Genomic DNA, 25711 nt, shown 5'->3' with positions numbered 1-25711 from the left:
TGTCAACAAGTCGTAAACATAAAAACTTATCAGTGGAAATACAAATTTCTAAAATAAAAAGAACTAAAAAAACAAATATAGGGTTGCAATTTTATTCTGATTAATATTGAGTTTACTAATGATATCTAAAAAGGCCAAAAAAAAATATCTTTAAGAATTGGTTTTGAGAAAAAAAAAAAAAAAAAAAAGAAGCCATCATCATCCGGAGGAAGAAATCGCCATGGTAGCCGCATCAGTGAACCTCGCAAACATGACATGGACGTCTCTGAATTCAAATCCAGCACTCTCTTTCTCCATGTTAAGGGGAATCAAAAACTTCGGCATAGTACCTTTCAGGAGAGGTTTAAAGCCCACTGTTATCGGAATCGCCTCGTGGCCACCACTCCGTTCTTCTTCTTCTTCTTCTTCTTCTTCTGTTAGGGCCATGTCTTCTTCGTCGTCTTCTCCATTGGAGGAGACTGTTAAAACGACTGTGGCACAGAACCCTGTCGTTGTTTACTCCAAATCCTGGTGCTCGTATGGTTCACTCCTCTTTGTAAATCACAATGCTTTTTGTTCAATTAGAGGAACCTAGTTTCCCGATTTCCCTAGATATCAATATTGATACTTTTGCTTAAATTTTGAAATGGGTTTGTTCTTGTGGTGAAGATACTCGTCTGAAGTGAAGTCCTTGTTCAAGAGTCTTCAAGTTGAGCCACTGGTTGTTGAATTGGATGAACTTGGTATGCTTTCATCACTCTATTGTATATTTTTATTTCTGGTTCTGATTATTTTGCTATAATGGTTTTGCTTATGTGTTGATATTGTTTAGATCGGTGAATGGTAAAGCTTGTTACAAGTAGCCTATTGTTTCCAAGTAGATATGGTTCTTGCTCCTCTTCTAGTTGGCTTTGGTTGCTTGGTTGGTAATGTTTGTGGATTAGATTCTGATGAAGGAGGGTTGATATTTAGGGGGGTTTCTAATGCCCCGTGATACCTTTACATTTTGGAGTAGTTTCTGTGTGTTTGTCTCTGTAGTAATATTACTTTTGAGGCAAAAGATTGGCTTGTTGATGAGAAATCAATTGCTAGGGTATTTGTAATGGCTTAAAACCTTACACATTGAAGATTCTTACCTTCCTGTTGATCTCAGACAGTATGCTTCTATTTTTGACAAACTGTTATCCAATTGCTATCTTTTTCGTTGACTTTCCAAAAACCATTTGTTCTTTGTTGTTTTGTTTTGATTTTTGGGTAAACCATCTATGCCTCAGGGTATTGGTCTTAAACGTTTACAAATGTTTTGGTGGTTTTTTGGCATCTCCAGGTTCAGAGGGGTCGCAGCTGCAGAATGTGTTGGAGAAAATTACTGGACAATACACTGTTCCCAATGTCTTCATCGGTTTGTTATTTTTTTTTCATTTGCATCAGTTACTAACACTCTGATATTTTTTCTTGATTCTCTTCCTGAAAACACAATGTTCGCAAACACGAAACTGCAGTGAAATCTTAGTCACCGCATTTGCGATGACCATCACATAAACAAATCGGATTTTGATATAATGTTTTTGTTCATGACCAGGGGGCAAGCACATTGGTGGCTGCTCTGGTACACTCTCTTCTTTTCTTTCCTCAACGCTGATGTTCTTTTACGCTTTTGTGTGCATTGGCCATCAAGATAATACTCAATGTCTTGTGGTTTTTCTGATAACTTGATATGCATATCATTATTGTTGAGCAGATACATTGCAGATGTACAATAAAGGAGAGCTGGAGGGAATTATAGCTGAAGCCAGTGGAAAAACAGGTCAGACCTAAGGGAGATTTAGAGATGGAACTGTTTGGGGATTTCTTCGTGTTTTCTTTTTGTTTGATATCAGAACCTCTGAATAAAATGATTGAAGTCGAGATGATTTGGTGTTTGAATTTATTGTCTATATAGAGATATTCATTAAGACTCTATTGTGTTTCTTTTCATGTAATTCAAATCCAAGTAATAAATAGCCAGGCCGGGTGTCGTGACTAAACCGGAGTTTGATCTGAATCACAGCTTACGAGTTTGCAACCAATTTCCGAGGTTGCTAAAATGCATATGGGAAATCTATCTTGAGATTGTAAAAGTTGATAAACTTTTTGGTACATACGGTTAGGTTCAAGATTACAAAACAGACAAACCAGTTTAGAGATAAGAAGAACCAAGTCTCTCATTTGACTTCTTCGATCTCGTCCAGTGCGTAGTTGTTGGTCGATATATTGGCGTAGTTCACCTTCGAGAACCGAACCACAACCGGATATCGGGACTTCGGGTCCTGACAATTTAAACCGGAGTATACAAGATGAAACGAAATCGAACCGTTAGATCATAAACTAGGAAAGTAGATGCATTACCTGATCAACGGCCACAACTGATCCAACGTTCTTGTACCAGTAGGATTCTTTCCTTAGAATCTTAACCTATAATAATAAGTCCCCGAAATTTCATATAAGTTTCACATTGATCGCATAACTGTAAAACTAATCTAAATAGACCAGAAACTTCAAATTGTAGTAGATACAAAAAAAAAAAAAAAAAACTCAGCTCAAATCTATACACATGCATCACAGATTATGTACTATGAAATAGGTGACCTTGGATCCTCTCTTGGGGCCAATCGGAGGAGGTTTAGCCTTGGCGGCCGGAGCTTCCTTCGGAGCAGCAGCAGGGGCGGTGGTGGTGGTGGAAAAAGGCTCCGACGAGGGGGTTGCCGGAGATGCATCATCAGCCGCTCGGACTACTAGCCTCGAACCGAAGCTTCTCATTGGCAAGAAAGAGACGATGGTGGCGTTTTTCGAAGAACCGCCGCCGCCGACTACAGCCGCCGTGACATTGGCCGTCAGAATAAATCCGGTAGCTGCTGACGTCATCGCCATCTGTGTGATGTTTTTTGAGGAGAGAGTACGGTACAGATACAGAATGTGTTTGGTTTGTGTTGTTGCGTGATCCAAAAAAGAGACTTGGCATCAAAAAAAAAAGAAAAAAAAAAAAGACAAAGATTGAGATTGTTTTGCTTAAAACGAATCGTTTTCGCCACTTGTAGTATGACACGTGTCATCACAAATACTCATCATCAGTGTCTTCTGGATAATGTGATGACGTGGCAACACTTGGAAAGGAAAAAAAAAATCCGAGCAAAGTATCTCTCTCTCTCTATAGTGTGATTAGGGTTGCTTTTTGGCGCCAAAATTCATTCATTTGTCTTCTTCTTTCACCGATTTCAAATTCTTGAGAATTCGCCCAATGGACGCGTGAATGATGATGTGAAATCTCTCCTTCTTCATCTTTTTATCTCCTTTGTGAATTACATAGCAGCGTTTGATTTTGAATCAGAATCACAATCCTCCGGCAGATCGATTTCGGTAAATCAGTGATGAGAAGAAGGAATCACCGAACCAAAGCTGACGAAACCCTAAATAAGACCGACCCACAACAAATTGGGTTCAATTTTACTGATCCGTCGAGCTCTCAGGCTAATTCAGGTATTTTTCCAACCTCGATTTCGTTTTCGTGACTCTGTTTTTGTTCGTGTGTGTGTGTGTGTGTGTTGGAATTTTTCATTCCTTTTTTGGTTTTAGATTTGAAACGCAGGAGAAGGGTGAGTTTCGACGACGATGTCGATCATCATCGGATCCCCTTAAACGAAGCTCAGGCCGGACGATGTGAGTGTTCGCGTCTAGCCATGGATTCACACCTATAAAGTTCTGTATAAATGAATTTGATTGTAAATTTGATTCACATTGCAGCGATTGATGCTGATGCAAAGACCTCTGAGTTTGCCTTCTTTAAGAAGTTAAAGTCTGGTTTTGGTCACTCCTCTGAATCATCATCTTATGACTCTAATAAAGCATCAAACAAGGTGGTCAAACAAAATCCGAGAACTTTCGAATCCAGAGTCAAACCAGGAGGTACCAATTTGAGGTTTATCATCTGGTGTCTCTTGTGATTTGATGGATAGTTTCTGCTTTGATTTTCATCTCTTCTTTATGTTTTTAAAAATTCAGAACGTGCAGCAGCAGCAACGGACTGTGAAGCTAATGATAGATCCAAGAGTTGTAACTTCTCCACACCCATTCATAGTGCTACTAGACGTGGTAATTCATGTGGCTCTGCTATGTTATCTGGTGTCAATTTGACTCAAAGGGATGATGTTATAGGTTTGTTAGCGGAACTGTTACTTCGATTTCTTGGTGTATGTTTGTGCTACATGATATGCTCTCTTGTATCTTATTGTGACAATCTTGTTTCCATTACATGTTGCTTACACATCTCTTACTGGTATTTTTGGGAACTAGGTGTGATCCGTTTAAGTTCTTCTGTTTTTTTTTTTTTTTTTTGCTGTTTATAGAAAACTATCCGGGGAAATCTTCTTCATCATTGAGTAAAGAAAAGGACACAGTTCCAAGTGGTAGCAACCTGAGATCTGCAAGTGGAGGTAGACTTTGTATGTCCTAGTTCTTAGACTGCTCTTACTATGTCAAAGAAGCAAAACATACTATACGTCAATAATAAAGAAACATGGTTTATGAATTATCAGGAATCAGTGATGAGAAAGGAGACATATTCTTTGTGAAGAGAAAGAAACTGCATCAGTGGATCAAAGATACATGGTTTTCTGAAATCCCTGAGATTACTTCAAACGGGTACACAGTAGTTGTTTAACTTATCTAAATCTCAATACTTGTTTCTATAATGCACTCAGAAGAAGAAACATTTTTCAGGCACGATTTAGTTTCTGTTCTCTTAACCCGGCTGTTCCCTGGTGCTGAGGAGACACATGTAAGCTTGATAGAATCCCTGACTACTTGTCAATTGCTTACCTTGATCTACCCTCAGCACTTTTTGTTTCTTCTCAGCCCTCTAGGCTTTCCAAAGAGAGGACGGATAGAGTCAAAAGAAGAACGTTTGTTGATGCTCCTGGATCAAAGTTTCTCAAGAGGTCTCATGAAAGCTATAGAGAAGTTGACCGCAGTCTGCAAATGGAGGACAGATTGATCCCTTGGCAGGGATGGCTGGAAAATAACATTACCCCGAGGCTGCAGTATCCAACAGTTCATGTTCAGAGTAGTTTTATCCCAAGAGATCCCGAAGATATTAGATTTCCCATCTTATATCCTAAGGAATCAGTTTATCGACCTGAAGAGATTAGCTTTCCCATCTTATATCCTAAGGAATCAGTTTATCGACCTGAAGAGATTAGCTTTCCCATCTTATATCCTAAGGAATCATTTTATCGACCTCCACTGTTGAAACAGAAGGCGTGCCTGTCATTTCCTGTTGAAGAAAATTTGGACTCTTCTCCCATATCTAGCCTCCATTTCAGAAACTACAAGCCTGTTTCAATGAATTACCACAGAGAAGATAGTGGATACAGCTCAGAGGACTTGTCACATGAACATAGAGACCCTTCATCTGCATTTCTTCTCGAGTGGAATACTGAAACCGCAAGCACCAGAAAGACAGATGATTTTCCACTTAGTTATAACACAAGACTCATCAGATATCCAAATGCATCATCCTCATCATTGAATGATAATCCATGGAGCTCTGACTATTCTCCATCCCATGATTTGGTTACAAGGGAGCTGTACCCTTTACCCCTGCTCTCTCATGACACTTCCGGCAGTTTCTTCTTACCAACAACGAAGCAATCCAACCATTTTGAGCCTGAACTCGAGAGGAATATTATTGATGACGAAGATGCGGTTGCTGCAAACCAGAATCTCCAGACATCTCATTTCACAGATAGCTCAGATTGTTTAGCCAGAGACTACACATACTATCGTAATCTTTCAAACTCTCCAGTGGATCATTGCCATTTTAAAGTCCCTGGATGTGAGATAGCATCCTTCCCATTTTCCAGCGTCAGCAATTCAAATTTGTTGAAAGCGTCAAGTCCTACACCGAATGATCGTTTTAAGTCTCATGATTGGATACCCTTTCGGTTTTAGTCACCTCAAGCTTGGATTGATTCATAGAATGGCTACGAGCTTAAAACAGCAACTGAGAAGAACTACTCAGAACCGACTTTGGTTGCCGTAGGTCAGCATCTCTCTGACTTGTGAACATTTTGTGTCATGTCATTGCTCTGCATTCGTTTAATGAACACATATAAGTCAGAAGACGTAGATGAACGAGATGTTAAAAGATACAGATAATTGCTCTGCATTCATCTCTCTGAATTGATAGTTTTAGATGTTGTCCAAACTTCATTACTGATGAATTGATTGAAGGAGATGTAGATGAACGTTATGATTCGATTCGACATAGACTGATATATATGGTTGAGATGTTAAAAGATCTTTTAAATGAAAGTTATTCATGGGGACATTAGTAATTGGTTACCATTCTTGACGTTTCTTCCTCTTCTTTTTGTTTATGTCCTCTTTTTTTTGATGAATCTCTTAGACCCTTCTCAACTACCAAAGTAGTTGGAACCAGATTGAGAAAAGGTGGGATTAAAAAAGAGTATAAGGCATGTGATATGCGAATGCAAATATATATGTATATGATTGGTTATTTGATAATTGCTTCCTGCTTCCTATTCAATTTGATGGCATTTCGTTACACATCAATTATTATTACTCTCCCGAATAAATATTGTAACTATGATTTCTTTATGTGTATGATCAGCTGAAAATTTTGTAACCTTAAAATTTGTAGAATGGACTAACTTAGTAGAGTTATTACTTGGCTAACAAAATTCGTTTTGTCTTGTTTTTATTTTTATTTTATTTCAAGGAAGATGATCTCAATTCTCAATGCATATTCACCAACCAGATGCATCAGATCTTAAACTAAAACCTCTAAATGTTTACTTAGCTAATTCTTGTAGTATTGTTTTGTTCTGTTTTTAGAAAAAATGTGTTGGTGCGGGAATTGGCACCCCCTATATACCGATCTAAACATGCAAGGAAACCGGTTATCCAAATCGAGAGTTCGAACAATAATGGATTCGGGCTTCAAGCGGAGGCCCAATATCATCAAGAAGCCCAGTTCCGAGGTGAGGGACCGACTTCTCACCTCATCCAGCGGTTGACCTAATAAGAAGAGAGAAACTTTCCTAATCAGCTGGACTACGATTTGGAAAATTGATATATTCTGTAAATCTAAGAAAGTCTATAAATAAAGGGCGATCCTTTCATTGTAAAAGGATCCAACAATTAATACAAAAAAAACCCTAATTCTTCTACTTTTACTTGTTCTTAAGCAAAAACCCTAGCTTGATCTTTAAGAGATTCAATTCTTCTTTCAATTTCTAGTTCTAATCCGATTTCTTAGAGAGATAGTGTTATTGAATTTGTTTCCCCTTCAAACAAATTCATTGTGTGAAACTCAGTTTCTACAATTGGCGCCGTCTGTGGGGACGCTAAGTTCTCAAATCACTTCTCTCTCAGATCCCTTCGAAACCCATCTAGCAACAAAGACCATGTCTCCAGCATCCGACGACGGTGTCACCGACGCAACCGCTCCCCAACAAGACAACCCGGTCATCGGAGCCACCAACCCGCAAGAGGTCACCGCAGGCTCACCTGCCACACTTGTCTATGTCCGACGTCACCTCGGTACATCGGAAAATCCAGCTGACCGCTCGATGATTCCCTCAGTCGAAGTGGAGGATGTTCAAGCACCCCATCACGGAACCCAGGAGCCTAACGAAGAGCCACCCGTTGACGACTCTGGCGCTAGACAGACTTCGTCCGCACATATCAGCGGTCAGTCTTCCCAACTCGTCTCTATGGACGACCTCTGCCTCGTGTTCGGAACGATCTCAAAAGATCTTTTCAAGGCGATATCTAACACGAACCAACGGATGGACGCAATGGAAGGAATGGGTCCCTAAACCGAAGGAATGGGTCCCTAAACCGACATCTGTTTAACGACCCTCCACCTTCAGCCTTCCGCTCTCAAAACCAACACATACCCTCAGTGCTAACCTCGGAGGTACAACCCCACGTCGGGCAAACCTCTCAAAGGAATCCGGATCCCGCTTCTTATCCCGAATTGGAAGAGATTCATCTCAAAATCCGGGATATGGGGTCCTTCCTACACCGGGCTGTGAGCACAGCTCCAGAGATCGACAGGATGTTCGAGGCCACACAGCGAACTCCGTTGACCACTCGAATCCTGGAGACCTACGTCCCAACCATAAAACTAAGGCTCCCAACCTACGAAGGGACGAAGGATCCAGTACAACACATGACCTTGTTCATGGCTATTGTATCCAAGGGTAGATTTACCGAGGAACAGAATGATGCTGGTCAGTGTCAGTTGTTCGTCGAAAGTTTGATAGGGAACGCATTAACTTGGTTCTCTCGACTTCCGGTGAATCTACCGGATCTTCATAGAACGCGGTATCTCCAGCGCTGAATTATGGAAATAGTCTAGGAACCAGGAGAAGCTCTGCGGCAATACCTCACCAGATTCAAGGAGAAGTACGCCAGCCTCTCGGTCATAGAAGACGTTGCGATCGCCGCCTTCAAGAAAGGACTCATTCCCGGGTCACCTTTGCAAGTGGACCTCAATATCCGAGAGGCCAAGGATTTGGATGATGCGCTTCATCGGGGATCTCGTTTCGCATATGTCGAGGAGGACGAAGAAAAGCGGACCGTGAAGGCCCCCTCAACGCGCCCGGCCTCGGTGAAACAAAAAAGCCAGACGGTTACCAGGAGCCCCAGAAACATCACGATCCAAGAGATCCCAAGCGTGGTGTAATCAACACGATATCCGAAGGTGGAGAGCAGAGCACTGCGCCTTCAGATTCACAAGAGGAGCTCTTCTGTGTTTTTCACATGTTCGAAGGCCATTCTACGGCCGAGTGTAAACATCTTTCCAACTACCTGGACGAAAAATACTTGTCCAGCGAGATCAAGGCTACCTACCTGTAGAGCTCGTGGAGGTAGAGGTCATAGGGCCAATAACCCACCAAATTCTACGCCGAGCGAGCAGCAACAATCATCTCTCGTCGCACAACAGAATAGTCCAGCGGAAGAAATCTTGGGACCGCCCAAGCGCCAAAAAGGACAGCAACCCAAGAAAACCCCAACTCGGGACCGTATCTCCATGATTATCGGTCAAACCGATGAATGCAAGGACTCCGTCCGGGCCCTATAGAAACGTGTGCGTCAGATCTGTAGCGTTCAGGCGATCTCCGAGGAAGAGCTGCTTTGTACAGACCCCATCATGTTTTCAGCCGAAGACGCGAAAGAGATCCACCATCCTCATAATGATCCCCTAGTCGTGGAAGTCGTAATGAACGAGTTCAACGTAGAGCGAGTTCTAGTGGATATTGGTAGTACGGTCAACGTTCCATTCTGGCAGATATTGGAAAGAATGGACGTGACACCAGAACAAATCAAACAAGAATCCAGAACGCTGACCGGATACGATGGTGAAGCCAAAATGTCAATGGGCGATGTGAAGCTGCAAGTCCGATCGGGCGGAGTAACCCGAAAGACCAAGTTCGCAGTCATAGACGCTCCGCCAATTTACAACGCCATCTTAGGTTCACCATGGATCTAGTCAATGCAGGCAGTCCCTTCCACCTATCACCTTTGCGTTAAATTTCTAACCGCCACTGGGATTTACACGCTATATGGCGACCAAAAGATGGCCAGGACCTGCTCTATTATCGAGAAAAAGCAATGGCGAAAAGAGGACGTGTAGCAATTACTGAGCGAGGATCACCTAGTCGATCCTCATAAACCGAAGCGAGATTGGCTAAAGGCTTCAGGGTGCCGAATTATCCAGGTCAACATAGACGAAACGGACCCCTCCCGGACAGTCAAAATTAGGGCCGAACTCAAAAACCGGATCAAGACCGAACTGATAACTTTTCTGAAATCCCGATCCTTGACATTTGCATGGTCCACCAAGGACATGATCGATATTGATCCATCGACTACTTGCCATAAACTAAATGTGGACCCGACTTTCAAGCCAGTCTCGGTATTGATCGGGCGAAGGTGGTACAAGACGAAGTCGATCCACTTCTAAAAGCCGATCAGATAATGGAAGTGCAATACCCTGGTTGGCTGGCGAACCCAGTGGTGGTCAAGAAAAAGAATGGCAAATGGAGAGTCTACGTCGATTTCACCGACCTCAACAAGGCGTGTGCCAAGGATTGTTTTCCTTTATCTCATATCGATCAACTCGTAGAAGCAACCGCGGGAAACCAGCTACTCTCGTTCATGGATGCGTTCTCCGGCTACAATCAGATCGCCATGAACCCAACCGATCGGGAGAAAACTGCTTTCATCATGGACAGAGGGACCTACAGCTACAAGGTGATGCCATTCAGGCTGAAGAATGCGAGGGCGACTTATCAACGCATGGTCAATACGATGTTCGCCGACCTTTTAGGGAAGACGATGGAAGTCTACGTCGACGACATGCTAGTCAAATCCCTCATATCAGAACAACATATCCAGCATCTCGCCGAATGTTTCGACATCTTGGATCGATTCCAGATGAAGCTAAATCCAACCAAGTGCACCTTCGGGGTGACCTCGGGGGAGTTCTTCAGATATATTGTCACCGAGCACAAAATTGAAGCAAATCCAAAGCAAATTGAAGCAGTGTTGGTGCTTCCATGTCTGACCAATAAGCGAGAGGTACATCGCCTGACAGGTCGAATAGCCGCGCTGAACCGGTTCATTGCCCAATCAACAGACAAGTGTCTCCTTTTCTACCAGCTCCTCCGAGGGTATAAAGATTTTCCATGCGACGATGCCTGCGAATCCGCCTTCGGACAACTCAAGGAGTACTTGACATGTCATCCGGTACTCGTTAAGCCCGAGGAGGGGGAGACATTTTATCTTTATGTCTCTGTCTCCAGTTCGGCGGTCAGCGGGGTGCTGGTCCGAGATGATCGCGGCGATCAGCGACCAATTTTTTACATAAGCGAGGCTCTCAACGATGCAAAGACACCTTATCCAACTTTGGAAAAGTTGGCCCTTGCCTTGATCATCGCCGCTCGGAAACTTCGACCTTATTTTCAGTCGCATTCCAACGTTGTGTACACTGATCAACCGCTCTAAACTATCCTTCACAGCCCTCTTCAGTCTGGGCGCATTGCAAAATAGGCAATTGAGTTAAGCGAGTACGACATCGAGTTTCGTTCTCGCCCGAGCCTAAAATCACAGGTCCCAGCGGACTTCATCACGGAGTTGTCTCCCAAACTCGAAGAAGCCATACCTAAGGAAGAACCTTGGATGTTATTCACCGCCGGTTCTTCCTCCAATCAGGGATCCGTAGTTGGGATCATTCTCCGAGCGCCAACTGGCGAGGTTCTCGAACAAGCTTTGAAACTTGGCTTCAAGGCGTCAAAAAACGAAACTGGATACGAAACCGTCCTGGCCGAGCTGCGATTGGCACAAGGGCTCGGGGTCGCTAGCAACCAAGTTTTTTGTGACTCGCAGCTAGTTGTTATATAATTCAGTGGAGAGTACGACGCTAAAAATGAGCGTATGGGGGGGGGGGTATCGACAACTACTCTGAACTCTCTCGGAGCAGTTCGCCTCATTTGAGTTAAGCAAAGTTCCAAGGAGCGAAAACGCGTTGGTAGATGTCCTCGCCGGCCTGGCAAATTGTTCTCATCTGGGCTTACGACGAACGATCCCGATCGAATGCATCGAAACGCCTAGCATCGATCGTCCCGGTCTGACATTTGCGATGCTTGCCATCAATGATCACGCAGAAGCAATGGAAGTCGACGAGTCTGCTCAAGAATCCGCGAGTGTAACATAACCTCCAGCCGACTGGCAACTTGAGATCAAGATGTACATCGCTGATGGCAAGGTCCTAGAAGATCGCTGGCAAGATCGACGTTTGAAGGCCCGATGTGCGCATTACGCTATTCTAAGAGGCAACCTTTTTCGAGGCAGTTCGTCCGGAACTCTACGCACCTGTGTTGACCAAGAAGAGGCAGAGCGAATAATGACGGAGGTTCATGAAGGAAACAACGGTAACCATTCTGGAGGACGTGCACTCGCTTTGAAAATAAAAAAAGACAGCCATTTTTGGCCGACCATGGTCGCTGACTGTGAGGCTTTCTCGGCGAAGTGCGAAACTTGTCAGCGTCACGGACCAATGAAACATGTGCCTCCTGAACTACTAAACACCGTCACTGCACCATATCCCTTCATGCGTTGGGTAATGGACCTCATTGGACCGTTGCCTCCGTCAAAATCAAAGCGTTTCCTTTTGGTCTTGACCGATTATTTCACCAAGTGGGTAGAGGCCGAATCGTTTTATAAGGTGCAGTCGCTTGATGTTACCAACTTTATTTGGAAGAACATCATCTGCCGCCACGGGCTCCCGTATGAGATCGTCACCGATAATAGAACACAGTTCACCTCGCTCATCCCCAGACGTTTTCTAAGCAAGTGGGGGATACGCTTGAGCACCTCGATCCCCAGATACCCTTAAGGGAACGATCAAGCCGAACCCACAAACAAGACCATAATAGAAGGGCTGAAGAAACGCCTCAGACGAAGAAAAGGAGCTTGGGCAGACCAACTTGATATTACGCGATTGAGCCCTAATCCGAATCCAGAATTATCAGAATACCGCAGCCAAATACTATAACAAAGCTGTTCGTCGCCGACGTTTCAATGAGGGCGACCTAGTACTGCGCGAAGTTTATGAGAATACTAAGGAAGTAAACGCCGATAAACTCGGCGCTCGTTGGGAAGAGCCATACCTCATCTCCAAAGCAATACGCCCTGGAGGGAAGGCAGATCAAAAACTCGTGGAACGCAGCGCATCTTAAACGTTATTATTCATAGGTCGGTTTGACCGATCTCGGCCCTGAAAATATTTGTACTATGAACTACGGCTGGCTTGATCCCAATTTTGGGTACATAGGCAGCCCCCGATTTCTTTATCAGGATTTTGTAAGCGCAGCTGGAATAATAATGAAATTTCTTTTCACTAAAGGAAAATCTTAAATATCGATTCAAGTACAAAGTCAGATCAGCAACTCGCCTGAATGAAAGAAAGCACAAGCAACAAAAATTTCAAGACATTCATCTAAACGCCAATCCTAATAGACGGAATGACAAGCCTCCTAGTCTAAGGGAGCTAGTGCGATCTCCCTCCTGTGATCTCAACCCCCTCGGCGACTCACAGACGCAGAGCTTGAGAGGTCGCATTCTAGTGGCTCTTCAACGACCAGGCCTTCGAGATATGATCGCCAGCTTTGACGTTCTCGCCTTAGTTCCCTTAGCCGACCTACCGGTACCTCCGCACCTTTGGCTTCCATTTCTTCGAGGAATGCGCATGGTCCTTCTACGGCATTGCTCTCCCGGAAATGGTGATCTGTGGTTTCCAGATGGAGAATGTACCATCGTAGCCTCTCTATGCCACTCCTATAGATTGGGATTTCCGCGATATGCAGGTTGTCGCCCAGCGGTTCATAGTCGCCCTCCGGCAGGTCGGGTATCAAGGTTCTGGCAACCTGTCCCTCACACCTGGCCCAGTCAGCAAGTAGTCGGGTATCAAGGTTCTGACAACCTGTCCCTCACACCTGGCCCAGTCAGCAAGTAGTCGGGTATCAAGGTTCTGGCAACCTGTCCCTCACACCTGTCCCCTTTCAATAGCCTCCGAGTTCGAGAACGTTAGGACATCGTTTCCGACTTCGACTCCAGGATCAACACTGCCGATAGGACTTGGCATCTTGGAATTTTTTGATCCGATGGAAACTACGTTCAACTAAGAAGCAGAGTTAATATATTTACACTGATCCTGGAGGAACGATTTCCAAATTAAGGAATTAGAAAACTTCCGTTTTCACCTTTGGACGTAAGGGAAATATTCTAATTAAGCGCAAGAGGAAATTTTCCAAAATCCGTTTTTGAAAAAAAAAAAAGGAGTACCGAATAACCAGCCACAAAAAGGGCAATGTTATCATAAGATCTTGAACAAAAGGGGGGGGGGAGAATTGTCTTTAAAAAAAACAACAAAGAGAAAAGCGAATTCATCAAACAAACGATTAAATTTTCGAATGATTGGACAGGTCGGTTTGGAAACTTTTGGCATTGGAGCCATGCTGCTACCGAACGGAGTCCGGAGCGATGGTCCCAGGATGAAGAATTCCGAAGCCGAGCTGGTCTGGGGACATTGTGAGATCGCATTCCTCCAACGTTATAATGTCCATCGCTTCGACCACGCCAAGCGCTTTTTCCCGTCTTTCCTTGATCTCAGCTATCAGGTTGTCAGGGATAGATGCGCCCTTCTCAACATGGTATTCCACAGTCTCCATAATTATGTGTGCTTGATTGACGATGTTTTCCTTCGGACGGACTGCTTCCTCTTGTTCGACCAGGTAGGCTTTTACCCGATCCAGCCGACGTTGAGCCTTCTTCGCGGTCCGAGCTAAATATGAAGGGTGACTGGGCGACTTTATGGAATTGTTCTGGATATTCCAATTCTGCCACGGGTGGAAGAATAACGGAGGATACCTTCAGATTCCTACAGAGTTCCCCGGTAGCCGCCTGGTTGCAGACAAGAGGGAAATCCCCGAAGTAATCAAAGACAAATTGATCAGATCGGTTGTTCGCCCGCTTGACTTGGAAACGATCATAGGATTCGAGTTCGGCATCGTCTGCAGAACGTTTGCGGGCTGTTCCCTGATTGGAGTTTTTGCCTTTATCCTTGTCCTTCCTAGATTTCTTTCTTCTAGCACCATTGTTCAGTTCAGGAGTGGTTTCCTTGGGAATTACGGATTCATCTTGCGGCTGAAGTGAATCATCGAGTGATGGGTTCTCATGCTCTGGATCATGGGCGAGCTGGCTGACGTCTAAATTTTCGATGTCAACAAATTCATTTTTTGTTGGCTCAGACTCGAGGTCGACGACGGGTTTGTTGTTCGGATTTATGGATCGGAGCATAAATGCGTCAACGATTGTGGTCACTGGGGCCTTGGACGATTGACCTAGCTCCTTGGAAAATCTCGAAAACTTGGTTTTAGCTTTGCCCATGGCTGCTTCGATTCGACGTCGGGAAATGCAATCCCACCTACGGTCAATTCCCGCAAATAGTGCATCCCTAACTAGTTGGAATTCAGGAGCTAATTTTCGAGACGAAGTATGGCGAACTGCAAAACCGAGAATAATTAAGATCATGTCAGAAAACGAGTGCCCGACCTGATAAAACAAAGAACGGGACTGTACCGGGCGAGTTGTTCCACACTCTTCGGCGACCGCATCTCGGATTTTCAAAAGCATACTCGTCAACTCGGATGAAGAAATAGTGGAATGCCCATTTTTTGAAATTGCTAACTTTCTCCCCGGGAAGAAAGTTATGCGCCGGCTTCGTGTTAACCATCCACGAAGGGTTATCTTGAGAATTCTTGAAATTCGTCAACTGCTCAAAACATTCGACTCCGAGGTATATTCTGGCTTCGGCGGCGATAGTGAGAGCCGCAACGAAATTGCAGATACTGCCAGGAGAAAGTTGACAAATCGGGATTTGACGCCGATGAGTGTACCTGGTGAGCAGACTAGGGAGAGGGAACCATAGTCGGCACTTTGAGAAAAAGCCCTCATATAAACAGATAAAACCTTTGGGCGGGTTCCATGGACGCTGGTGTTCTCCGGGTATTATGATGCTGACGCCACAATTTCTTAAGCCACATGAATTCAACATCTTGCGTACGGTGCTAGCACTGCTTTGCGTACTCTCGCCTCCAATTCAATCTCGATGGTCGCAACGGGGAAGAATATCTTCAATCATGACCCCGCCTAGCACGAGCCGCGATTCTTCTTCGTTCAGATCGTTCGAGGGCAGGTCGAAAGTTGAAGCAGCATTACCATGATTCCCACGATTTTCTTCGATTAAAGGTGGGATCCTTACGGTAGGGATCTCGTCTAGTCTGGGTCTTGACGAATAATCAGTGTTCTCTTCTAAGCGATTGCGTAGTTCGCCTTGGGGCGATCTGGTGGACTCAAGAAGCTCGCGTCTAGAATTTCTTCGGATTAACGGATCGCTTTCCGTGTCGGACGAGGAGGTTGTGGCCGAGGTCATTTTAGGTCGTCGAAGAGTGCGGAAAGGGATTCACAAAATAATGATAAAATAAACAAAGAAGAGAGAGAACAGAGCAAATACCTTCAGCGGTTTGGCGAAAAGTGAAAATGAACAATGAAGCCGAGTATTTATAGAGGAGAGAGGGCGGCAACCCTACGCGGAGTCATAATGACCTACTTAACCTACGCGACGTTTCAGCTTCCGAGTTGACGGAAGCGACGCGTCTGACACGTGTCGTCTTATGAATGGATATTGAAGCGGCGTGGCGACTCAGACGATTGGATTTGATTTCCTTTATGGATTAAATCGGATATTCTTCTCTTGCAGTCCGAACATTCGATTTCCGAATGTACCGAACTGGGGGGACTAATTGTTGGTGCGGGAATTGGCACTCCCGACATACCGATCTAAACCTGCAAGGAAACTGGTTATCCAAACCGAGAGTTCAAACAATAATGGCTTCTGGCTTCAAGCGGAGGCCCAATATCATCAAGAAGCCCAATTCCGAGGTGAGGGACCGACTTCTCACCTCGCCCAGCGGCTGACCTAATAAGAAGAGAGAAACTTTCCTAATCAGCTGGACTACAATTTGGAAAGTTGATATATTCTGTAAATCTAAGAAAGTCTATAAATAAAGGGGGATCCCTTCATTGTAAACGGATCCAGCAATTAATACAAAAAACCCTAATTCTTCTACTTTTACTTATTCTTAAGCAAAAACCCTAGCTTGATCTTTAAGAGATTCAATTCTTTTTTCAATTTCTAGTTCTAATATGATTTTTTAGAGAAATAGTATTATTGAATTTGTTTCCCCTTCAAACAAATTTATCGTGATCCATATTTCACTAACAAGAAGCTTCACAGTCACAAATTCTCTTAAACTAAAACTTCAGAAGCCTCTGTAAATGAAATTCTCGAGTTCAATATATTCTTGCTTCGCAGAAACTGATCTAAACACTTGAAATAATCTCTTATGTTTATCGTTTTTGTCACAACAATCTTTAATATTCAAAGTTTCAAACTAAGAGAAGAATAGTAATAGTTTCATCGCATTACATACAAGGAAAAAAAAGAATGATTTAGAAATGGTACGTTCAACAAAAACAGATAGATTCTTAAACCCAATCGGCCCGCAGTATCATTAACACCTTCTCTTTGCTGACACCTTCCTGACCCAAACAGTTAATTTTATATTTATTTGTTTATAGTTTAATACTCTTAATTTCCATAAATACAAACACCTATAACCAAAAAATCCAACGGTTAGTTTTTGATTTTGAGCAAGGGGATCACAAAACTGGGTCAAAAAGTTAGCTCGCACTTAATGCAAATCGAACCGAAATTCTACGAACCGGTTTAGGAATAGTTGAAAGTTTGATGGCCCGGTCCATGAATCATGATATGGTGTCTCTAACCAGAGAGAAACGAGAGAATTAATCAAAGCGTGGAGATGTGTCCACGTTGTTGTCTACATACTCTACATTGCCATAAAAAGAAAGGTTTTTAGTTTACTAGTTTGACATAGGTTTTGGTTTTTTTTTACCGTTGGAAGAAACTGTATGTTTGTCTTTGTAGATATGACATGATGATATCGTATTTTATCGCATGTTTAAGCATTATTTAGTATTCTAAGTACTACAGTATATTATGAACCTGATTTGTTTGTAGAGTAGAGTACACTAGCACAACTTGACCACAATGTCATTTTCTATTTTTTTTTTTTTTAAAACAGAATATTTATCCCGTCAAAATACGACATCATCATGTCATATCTACAAAGGGACTCCAACCAAAACATTTATAAAGGGACTAACGGAGTCTAGCATATCAATTATAGAGAATGAGATGAGATCGATGTGTTTACACACATATAGTAATAATAATTATTATTATTAGAATTGACGTGCTATGCCATCGTTATATGTATACGGATATGTGATTAGGTGAACAAAAGGAGTAAAATCATTCAAAATGTTTTAAAAATCACTCTTGTTCACTTGGACAAAAAATCAAATTATTGTTTTTCTAAATTTTGTCATTTGATGTAATTACTCTAAAACTAGTACGTAGAAATTCAAATGCTTGGTAACTAAAATTCAAAAGTAATATAAAACTACTATTTCACCTCAAATTTATTTATTTATTTGGGATGTTACATTTGGACAAGACAATAAGAGAATAAGTTAGTTGGTCCATTTAAGATATTCAGGGTCCCAATTATATATTGAAAATACATATTAGAGTAGATATTATCATTATTCTTTTATATTTGCTTGCATATATATGATAAAACATATAACATGCTATTGTTTTATCGAGATCCTTTGTTCATTTATTATTAGCAACTGCGATAATGACATAATATAGTATGTATTATATTTCTTTTCAATATATTTTAGCTTGCGAGAGAAAATAAAAATAAAAATTATCTTAATTTCATTTACGGTTTGAACCAACTACACATTATTCACATCATTAGTACATTAGTGTCCGTTGCACTTGCGCACTAGAAAAAAAAAAATGTTCTTTAAAAACAAAACAAAACTTCAAAAATCTGTATTGGAAAATTAAACAAATTCCTTTTATATACAAATAAATAACAGAGTCAATCGATTTAGTTGCCACAGACAAAAAAAAAAAGAGAGAGTTAATCCATTGATAGAATGGTTAAGAAAAAAATAAACTAAAGAATATAAGCAGAATTACCAATTATAGTATTAAAAATTAGAATACGTTAAAAAAATAAAAGATTATGTGATCATATCAAAATTTTAGAATCATCCAGTAACTAATTTCATCTTATATATTTTAGTTGAGACAAACCATGAATGCATATATAGTAATAATGTTCTTCAACCATATATTATTTAATTCCATTTAATAAAACATTACAGACTTTAATTACAAAAAACGTATTATTATAATTATTGGAAAAAAATACTCTATTATGAAACGGAGGGAGTATAATTTTGCAATTTTTCCCTCTCGTAATAAAAAAAAAATAAAGAAAAAGTCCCTTTTGTTACTCTCTACTAACTAGAACGAACGAATGAACGTCATCTCCTAAAAGCCTCTCTCTACCTGTTCGATTCTCATAAATCTTCTCCGGCGACTTCTACATCGACGGAGCTTGACAATGTCTCTAAATCCTGCTTCCTACTACCAGGTCCTTCCCTCTCTCTCTCTCTCTCTCTCTCTCTATCTTTTCTCACTGAGTAAATCAGAAAAAAGGTCTTAGCTAGTTTAAAAGTTCCGATCTCACTTTCCGATGCTTCCTTGTTCTTACTTTGAACCGAACCTGATCTCTGTTATGTTTTCACGAGCTCGTTGTTTGCAATCAATTTCATGAATTATTTCGAAATCTGTGGTAAAATGCAGATTCGGTGAGACGTCTAAGGATTTCGAAGAGTCGATCTCTGATGCTATTAATGAGGAGAAGCTTTCACTCATGTTAGTGCTGCTACTGAATCTATGAAAAAACTCGTTGCTCCGGAGATGTCGAAAGAGGTTGTTGAAGATGATAGACAGAGTTCTAATAATAATGTGGTTGCTAAATTAATGGGTCTAGACACTGCTCCTCCACCACGGAGCAGATCCAGATGCTCGTCTTCGTTGACTTGTGTGGGTACTAGTCACGAAGCTCTAAAGTTTCATAAACATCAAAGAGAAGATGACAAGGCTAACCTCCTTTCAAGAAGTGTGAGTGATAAGCAGATGGATCTTGTTCGTCGAAAGTTCATGGAAGCGAGACACTTTGTTACAGATGACAAGAACCCTCACAGGTCCAAGGAGTTTCAAGAAGCACTCCAAGTTTTGAGTTCCAACAAAGATCTGTTCGTTAAGTTTCTCCAGGAATCAAATTCTTTGCTATCTCAGCATCTTTCTGACTTCCAGCCTGTTTCTTCTCATCCAGAGGCTAAGCGCATTACGGTATTGAGACCTTCCAAGGCTGTTGCTGCTCAGAAATGTGTGGTTGAAGATAGTAAGGAAACTGGATGGATCGATGATGCGCGGCCAACTCGAATAGTTGTCTTGAAGCCTAGTCCTGGGAAGGCTCTAGATATAAAGGCTATTGCTTCACCACATCCTTATCTTGACGAGGCTGGAGATGCTGAGACTAGACAAGTGGCAAAGGACATTACACGTCAAATACGCAAAACTTTTGGGGGTCACTGCAGGAGCGAGACTCTTTCTTCGTCTTCTTCTGTCTTGTCCAATGGCTATAACGGTGATGACTGTTCGTTACAAAGGTCAAAAAACGAATATCCAGTGGGAAACATTAGCATCTCTGAGATCATGTCACCATCCTCTAGGCATTCATGGGACTGTGCAAACAGGTTTGAGAGTCCTTTCTCTTCCTCTTCATTCAACCGAGTCTCGTGTTCTCCAGACTCATCTGTCTACAGAGAGGCAAAGAAACGTCTCTCTGAGAGATGGGCAATGATGTCACTAAACGGAGACACACAAAACTTACCAAAGGCCTCAACGGCCTTGGGCGAAATGCTTGCACTTTCAGAGACCAAGATACCTATCGGATCCAATGAAACAAGACGATCAGTTTCATGCATAGGTGATGGTTTAGATCAAGTAGAAAGCACAAGTGATTCTCTGAATACCCTTGAAAGGTCAAAATCAGTCCCTGAAGTTAGGCTCAATGGTGAAACCTCAAAAGCACAAGCTCACCGAGAGCTTACTGAGTCAAGAAGCTTAAAGACATCATGGAAAGTTTCAAGCTTCTTCTTCTTCCGTAATAAGAAATCAAACAAGGAGAAGAGAGGTGCACCATCTCAGTTAGCTATACACCGTGAAGCATTTCAACAACAAAGCATATTTACAACTGAGGTAAATCACAATCTAATACTAGTTGTGAGTTTTAGTACATGCTCGGAAACCATTCTTGTTTTAATCATCTGCCATTCATTTGTTTGCAGGGAGAAGTGGCAAATGAAAACCAGGACCAGCCGAGTCCAGTTTCGGTTCTACAGCTCGATTTCGGAGAGGAATGTTCTGGATCAGCAAAGCCATGGACCACTGAAGGTTAGTTTTAGCTCTCTCGTGTTGAACTTTACAAGAGTTTATCAACTGTAACACTTGTACTGTCACATTTCACAGGAGAAGAAGTGTCTCTTAAATCTAATCTGATTGACAAATCACCTACAATTGGATCAATTGCTCGGGTTCTCTCATGGGAGGATGAGTCATATACAGACGCAACTAAACCCGCAATGGGAATCGAGGAAGATGAAGACTGGTATGGCTTCATCAAAGCGATCTTAATAGCGTCTGGTTTCAGCGGTAGTGACTCGCTTATGGCCCGGTGGCACTCACCAGATAGCCCTTTAGACCCATCATTAAAAGACAAAATTGCCAACAAGGAACTCATCAAACGCAGGAAACAAAGATCAAACCGCAAACTCGTTTTTGACTGCGTTAATGACATCATAACAGAGACAACATTAACACTTGCAAGCACCGGCTTGACCAAGGGATTTGACATGGTGGAGCATGTTTGGACAGAGTTACAGGACTGGGCATCGAGTGATGAGTTTTTCGGAAAGATGTGGAGTCAGCAAGTGGAAATGAACAACTTGGGGGCGGAAATTGAAGTGATGTTGCTGCAAGAGCTTGTTGAAGAGGCAGTCTTTGATCTTACTCGATGAAACAATGTATATATATACATTGATATAAGCTTTTGTAATGAAACATATATATAGATGATATAATTGAAGTATAAGTTTAACATATAGATACAGTTACAATAATCTGTTTCTGATGCCCAATTCAAATTTTAATTTTTGCTTTTTCATTGTCCTATAAATGGAATCGAAAACAGCAAAAACAATGGTAAAAACCTCATAGTGGAAATGCTATTTCTTAACTGTTTCATAGGATTTTGTTTGTACAAGCAAACACACAAATGAAGATGTTATACTGTTGAGTAAACACAATAGGTACCGTTTTGAGCAAATGTTTTTTGCACACTGGAGAAAAAACATAGAGAAAAAAAGCTTCAGAGAGACCATATGGACACATGCAGTTTCAGAAACAGGTTTATTTGGCTTCATCAGCCTTTCGGGTTCACCGCCGCTTGACTCTGGTTCAAACCATACTGCCAAGAGAAAAATTTCACAAAGGAACCGTTTAATCAACAACAGAATCACAAAGCCTTATCCGATCTGTGAAAGTATCAAGAGCCAAAAAAGAAATGATCGGTTTTACCTTTTCTCTGATTCGGGAGCTCCAGTTTTCAATCTTGCTTGACCCACCAGACGCTTGGTTTCCTTGTGGACCAAGAAGTGGGTCATAAGCTCTAACCCTGGGGTTCTCATAACCTTCTTCTTCGTCAAGCTCGGGTTTCGGGGTTGAAACCATAGCTCTTAGAACCATGGCTAGTAGCAACGACAGTAGCTGAGGAAAAAAACACAAGAAAGAAAGACTCATGTTTTGCCCTTGAACTCTCTACAAGCAATATACATGATGAAAATGCTCAAAGTTAAAAAGGACTGATTTGAGTTACCTGGACCGCTACCACAGCAATCCCAACCCATTTGCATATATCGATGTTTTCTTCAATGAAGGCCCTAAGACTACTGATTTCTCCAGTGGGATCATACGGAAGATCCTAGAAGACACAGATTCTAAACAGTTAGAAACAAGTCAAGGACACAAGAAACAAAGTCGGAACATAAGAAAAACCTCACCTTTTCCCAGTGACGATCAATAGCTATGTATGCAACAAGTGCAGCTTCAAGTAGAATGAGCAGAGTTTTGAGAATAGAGTACTTTAAAACTGTCAAGGAGAAAACCTCAACAAACCCATTTCCAATAACTGTCATGAATGAAGTTTAATTAAACATGATCTATAAACAGAGATAGGAAAAAAGAAGAAGTAAAGGTCTCTCTGGATAAGGATACAAAACACAAGCAACAGCCATTGATAGCTTCAGCTGCTATGAAACCAATGAAGGTAACAATGCAGACCAAAATACCAACCGCCATGAAAGAGTAGATGAACCTGTAGTACAATAATAATAATCATGACAGAAACCAAATCAGTTGAAGACACACACAGTAAGAAGAAAAACCAAAACATCATAAAATCAAGCAAAAGTTCCTTCAGCATCAAACTGTAGCTGAGCTAAAAAAGCTAGTCATCTTCAAGCAATTTAAAGCTTGCCCTTTTGTTTACTTGATTAGTAATGATAGAGAAGAAGTAAAAGTGCAAGCTTGAGCTGAAAATATCAGATTAACGAACTCCAAGTTCAAAGCAAGATCATGCTAAAGTTTAAGTGACAAGAATCTAATTAAAGCCCTGAAATTTGGAAACTTTTGAGTTAAAAACCCTAAAAATTGGAAACAAGAGTAGTACCATGGAGCAGGAAGATCCAAGGAGCGTAGGTTAAAGCCATGATCACCACCATTAGACCCGAGAAGGATACTAGCCATGTAGTCAATAGGATTCTTCAAGGGCTCAGATACAATAGTACCGATCTCGATCCCGGAGCTCGATGAAGCTGCCGGAGGCGGGTCCACGGGTAGGTGACGGTTGTATTCATGGAGCATCCATATAGAGTATATAATGATGGAAAGACCGATGAAAGCTTGAACAAAATTGAGGATCTTTAGACTAGAAGCAAACGAAACATGGAAGCAATTACGCCTCATACTTTTTTTTTTTTTTTTTGCTGAAGTTTGAATTCTTTCGGAGGATAAAAGAGAGAAGAAGAGTCGGAGAAAACTTTTTCAATGGTGATGGTCTGGTCGTCTTTATCTTGTAAAGGTGTCACCTCTGTTTTGTTGTTTTTGTTTTCTTATAAAAAATATGAAGTCATCGCTTAGATATTATTGTTGTGATTCATTTTATTTGTAATTTAATTAGCTCTTCTTATCTGATGATACTCATATTGGAGTGTTTTTTTAAAAAAAATTTGGATAATTTTGTTTACACTCCTCTAAACTTGTGTTTTGCAAAGCTTATATAGTCTCTGCTCATTGCAACAATTGACCAAAGACGAGGCTATTATAAAATAACTAACTTTTCTTCTTCTTAATTCAGAATCCAGAAGACAAAAAGAAAAAACCAGAAACGTAGATAAATCCTAAGATAGATAACAAAAGAGGAGGCATTGCATGTCCATTTCGATATCCCCACCGTTAAAAAACCAGAAAACGTAGATAAGAAAAGATAAATCCTAAATCCACCGTTAACAAAAGAGGCATTTCATCTCCATTCTCCCCCACTTAAATCCACGGTTAGAACATATACATCCGTCTAATTGCATGTCTTCTTAGATGGCTTGGGTAATTACAGAGGCCACTTCCTTCACAATGTCAGACTTCTGCAAGAGCAGTTCAAACTCCTTGGCCTCCACCAACTTCAACTTGTCTTCAATTCTCTTCTTAGTCTCCATTGGCACCTTGCTCCATTTGTGCTTCACAGAACACTCATCCACACCACCTAGACTCACAATTAAGGGAACAAGAAAAGACTTGTCAAACAAATCTGATGACTCAGAAACTCCACCAAGAAGAATCACCACTTCCTTATCTTTTTCAACCGTATCACCCTCAGGTTTTAAAGACCCATTAGCCTTAACAACCGCAGCAGATTCAAGAACCATCCCATCAGATCCCAACACTTGCACCTTTTCATCTTCAACCTCCAGCTTCTTCTTCTTCTTATTCTTATTCTTCTTATCAACCTGGTTTGATATCACAGCCACAGGAGGCGACTTAACAGCAGGAGCAGAATCAAGAAGAGCCATCCCATCATCAGATCCCAACACTTTCTTCTCCTTATCTTCAACCTCCAGTTTCTTCTTCTTCTTCTTATCAACCACCTTATTTGATATCACAGCCACAGGGGGAGGCTTAACAGCAAGAGTCACAGCCACAGGAGGAGCAGAATCAAGAAGAGCCATCCCATCATCAGATCCCAACACTTGCATCTCTTCATCTCCAAACTCCAGCTTCTTCTTCTTCTTCTTATCAACCTTGTTTGATATCACATCCACAGGAGGAGACTTAACAGCGACAGGAGGAGACTTGACAATAACAGGAGGAGCAGAATCAAGAAGAGCCACAGCATCATCAGATCCCCAAATACAACTAGCCAATTTGAAACATTTCACATCGTGGGGTTTCAAAAAAGACCTCGAGTCTTTACCCTTATTATAGTACTTGTTCTTCAAAGACCTAATCTTCTCAACAAATTGGGTTTTAGTAGCATCAAAGCTTATAGAATCCTTGGCTACAAGGAAAAACCCATTCATATCATCATAAGGACTTGTACCTTTCTCAGCTTTGAAACGAATCATCCCTTGTAAGAGGGAGATCTCATCTTCTTCACTCCATATTCTCGCAAAAGGAGACTTCTGAGAAAGCGTCTTGGCTCGTTTTGCATGTTCCTCGTTCGCTTCTTCACTCGCTCGCTTCTTCTCAGATCCGGAACTTGGAGCAGCAGCGGCGGCGGTGGAAGGAGTTTTTAGGGGTTTAGGGGAGGGATTTTTGGGTTCGTCGGAAATGGAGAGCTGTTGTTGTTGTTGTTCTTCTCCCTCTTCCCCAGATGATGAGCTCTCAACCTCTTCTTCATCGCTTGAAGAAGAAGCTGTTGGTGGATCTTCCAAAGGGTTGAGAACCTTCTTCGCCATCGGAATTCTCAAGACAACTTTT

At 41.8% G+C, this 25711-nt stretch overlaps 7 protein-coding genes across 14 annotated transcripts; 4 read left to right on the top strand and 3 right to left on the bottom strand.

Moving 5' to 3' along the window:
- The first annotated feature begins 79 nt into the window (after positions 1-79).
- Positions 80-2023, top strand: LOC104701959 (monothiol glutaredoxin-S12, chloroplastic). Its single transcript, XM_010417744.3, has 5 exons — positions 80-516; positions 649-722; positions 1307-1381; positions 1562-1588; positions 1721-2023. The coding sequence occupies exons 1-5, from the start codon at positions 221-223 to the stop codon at positions 1795-1797; spliced, it is 549 nt and encodes a 182-aa protein (XP_010416046.3). The 5' UTR covers positions 80-220; the 3' UTR covers positions 1798-2023.
- A 49-nt stretch (positions 2024-2072) lies between these two features.
- Positions 2073-3020, bottom strand: LOC104701986 (photosystem I reaction center subunit IV B, chloroplastic). Its single transcript, XM_010417777.3, has 3 exons — positions 2608-3020; positions 2368-2433; positions 2073-2288 (listed from the first exon to the last, which is right to left on the bottom strand). Exons 1-3 carry the CDS (start codon positions 2887-2889, stop codon positions 2184-2186), a joined length of 453 nt encoding a protein of 150 aa, XP_010416079.2. The 5' UTR covers positions 2890-3020; the 3' UTR covers positions 2073-2183.
- A 125-nt stretch (positions 3021-3145) lies between these two features.
- Positions 3146-7205, top strand: LOC104701969 (uncharacterized). 8 transcript variants are annotated; one of them, XR_015564229.1, is made up of 9 exons: positions 3146-3495; positions 3592-3675; positions 3760-3921; positions 4018-4107; positions 4362-4448; positions 4551-4656; positions 4735-4792; positions 4870-6055; positions 6871-7205. XR_015564229.1 is itself a non-coding variant. In XM_010417764.3 (8 exons), exons 1-8 carry the CDS (start codon positions 3387-3389, stop codon positions 5962-5964), a joined length of 1791 nt encoding a protein of 596 aa, XP_010416066.2. In that variant the 5' UTR covers positions 3146-3386; the 3' UTR covers positions 5965-6360. The 8 variants fall into 8 exon arrangements, 2 of the variants coding, with proteins under 2 accessions (XP_010416066.2, XP_010416057.2); XR_015564236.1 differs by having other exon boundaries at positions 4362-4457; XR_753915.2 differs by having other exon boundaries at positions 4018-4170.
- Positions 7206-9196: 1991 nt separating this feature from the next.
- Positions 9197-9535, top strand: LOC147950365 (uncharacterized). Its single transcript, XM_087513146.1, has one exon. The coding sequence runs from the start codon at positions 9197-9199 to the stop codon at positions 9533-9535; it is 339 nt and encodes a 112-aa protein (XP_087369272.1).
- A 9336-nt stretch (positions 9536-18871) lies between these two features.
- On the top strand, positions 18872-21798 carry LOC104701996 (uncharacterized). Its single transcript, XM_087462427.1, has 4 exons — positions 18872-19205; positions 19418-20881; positions 20971-21076; positions 21152-21798. The coding sequence occupies exons 2-4, from the start codon at positions 19511-19513 to the stop codon at positions 21697-21699; spliced, it is 2025 nt and encodes a 674-aa protein (XP_087318553.1). The 5' UTR covers positions 18872-19205; positions 19418-19510; the 3' UTR covers positions 21700-21798.
- Positions 21799-21881: 83 nt separating this feature from the next.
- Positions 21882-23985, bottom strand: LOC104702005 (tetraspanin-18). The gene is made up of 6 exons (XM_010417797.3): positions 23409-23985; positions 22955-23054; positions 22741-22821; positions 22557-22661; positions 22259-22447; positions 21882-22148 (listed from the first exon to the last, which is right to left on the bottom strand). The coding sequence occupies exons 1-6, from the start codon at positions 23702-23704 to the stop codon at positions 22104-22106; spliced, it is 816 nt and encodes a 271-aa protein (XP_010416099.1). The 5' UTR covers positions 23705-23985; the 3' UTR covers positions 21882-22103.
- A 74-nt stretch (positions 23986-24059) lies between these two features.
- Positions 24060-25689, bottom strand: LOC104702031 (putative transcription factor At1g44810). The gene has a single exon (XM_010417834.3). It carries the CDS (start codon positions 25687-25689, stop codon positions 24328-24330), a length of 1362 nt encoding a protein of 453 aa, XP_010416136.2. The 3' UTR covers positions 24060-24327.
- Between the last annotated feature and the right edge of the window lie 22 nt (positions 25690-25711).

Source organism: Camelina sativa, chromosome 1 (assembly GCF_030686135.1).
Source record: "Camelina sativa cultivar CO46 ecotype springtype chromosome 1, ASM3068613v1".
Lineage (NCBI taxonomy): Eukaryota > Viridiplantae > Streptophyta > Magnoliopsida > Brassicales > Brassicaceae > Camelina > Camelina sativa.
The sequence above is the reverse complement of the archived record's forward strand: the minus strand, read 5'-3'. Positions and strand labels throughout refer to the sequence as shown.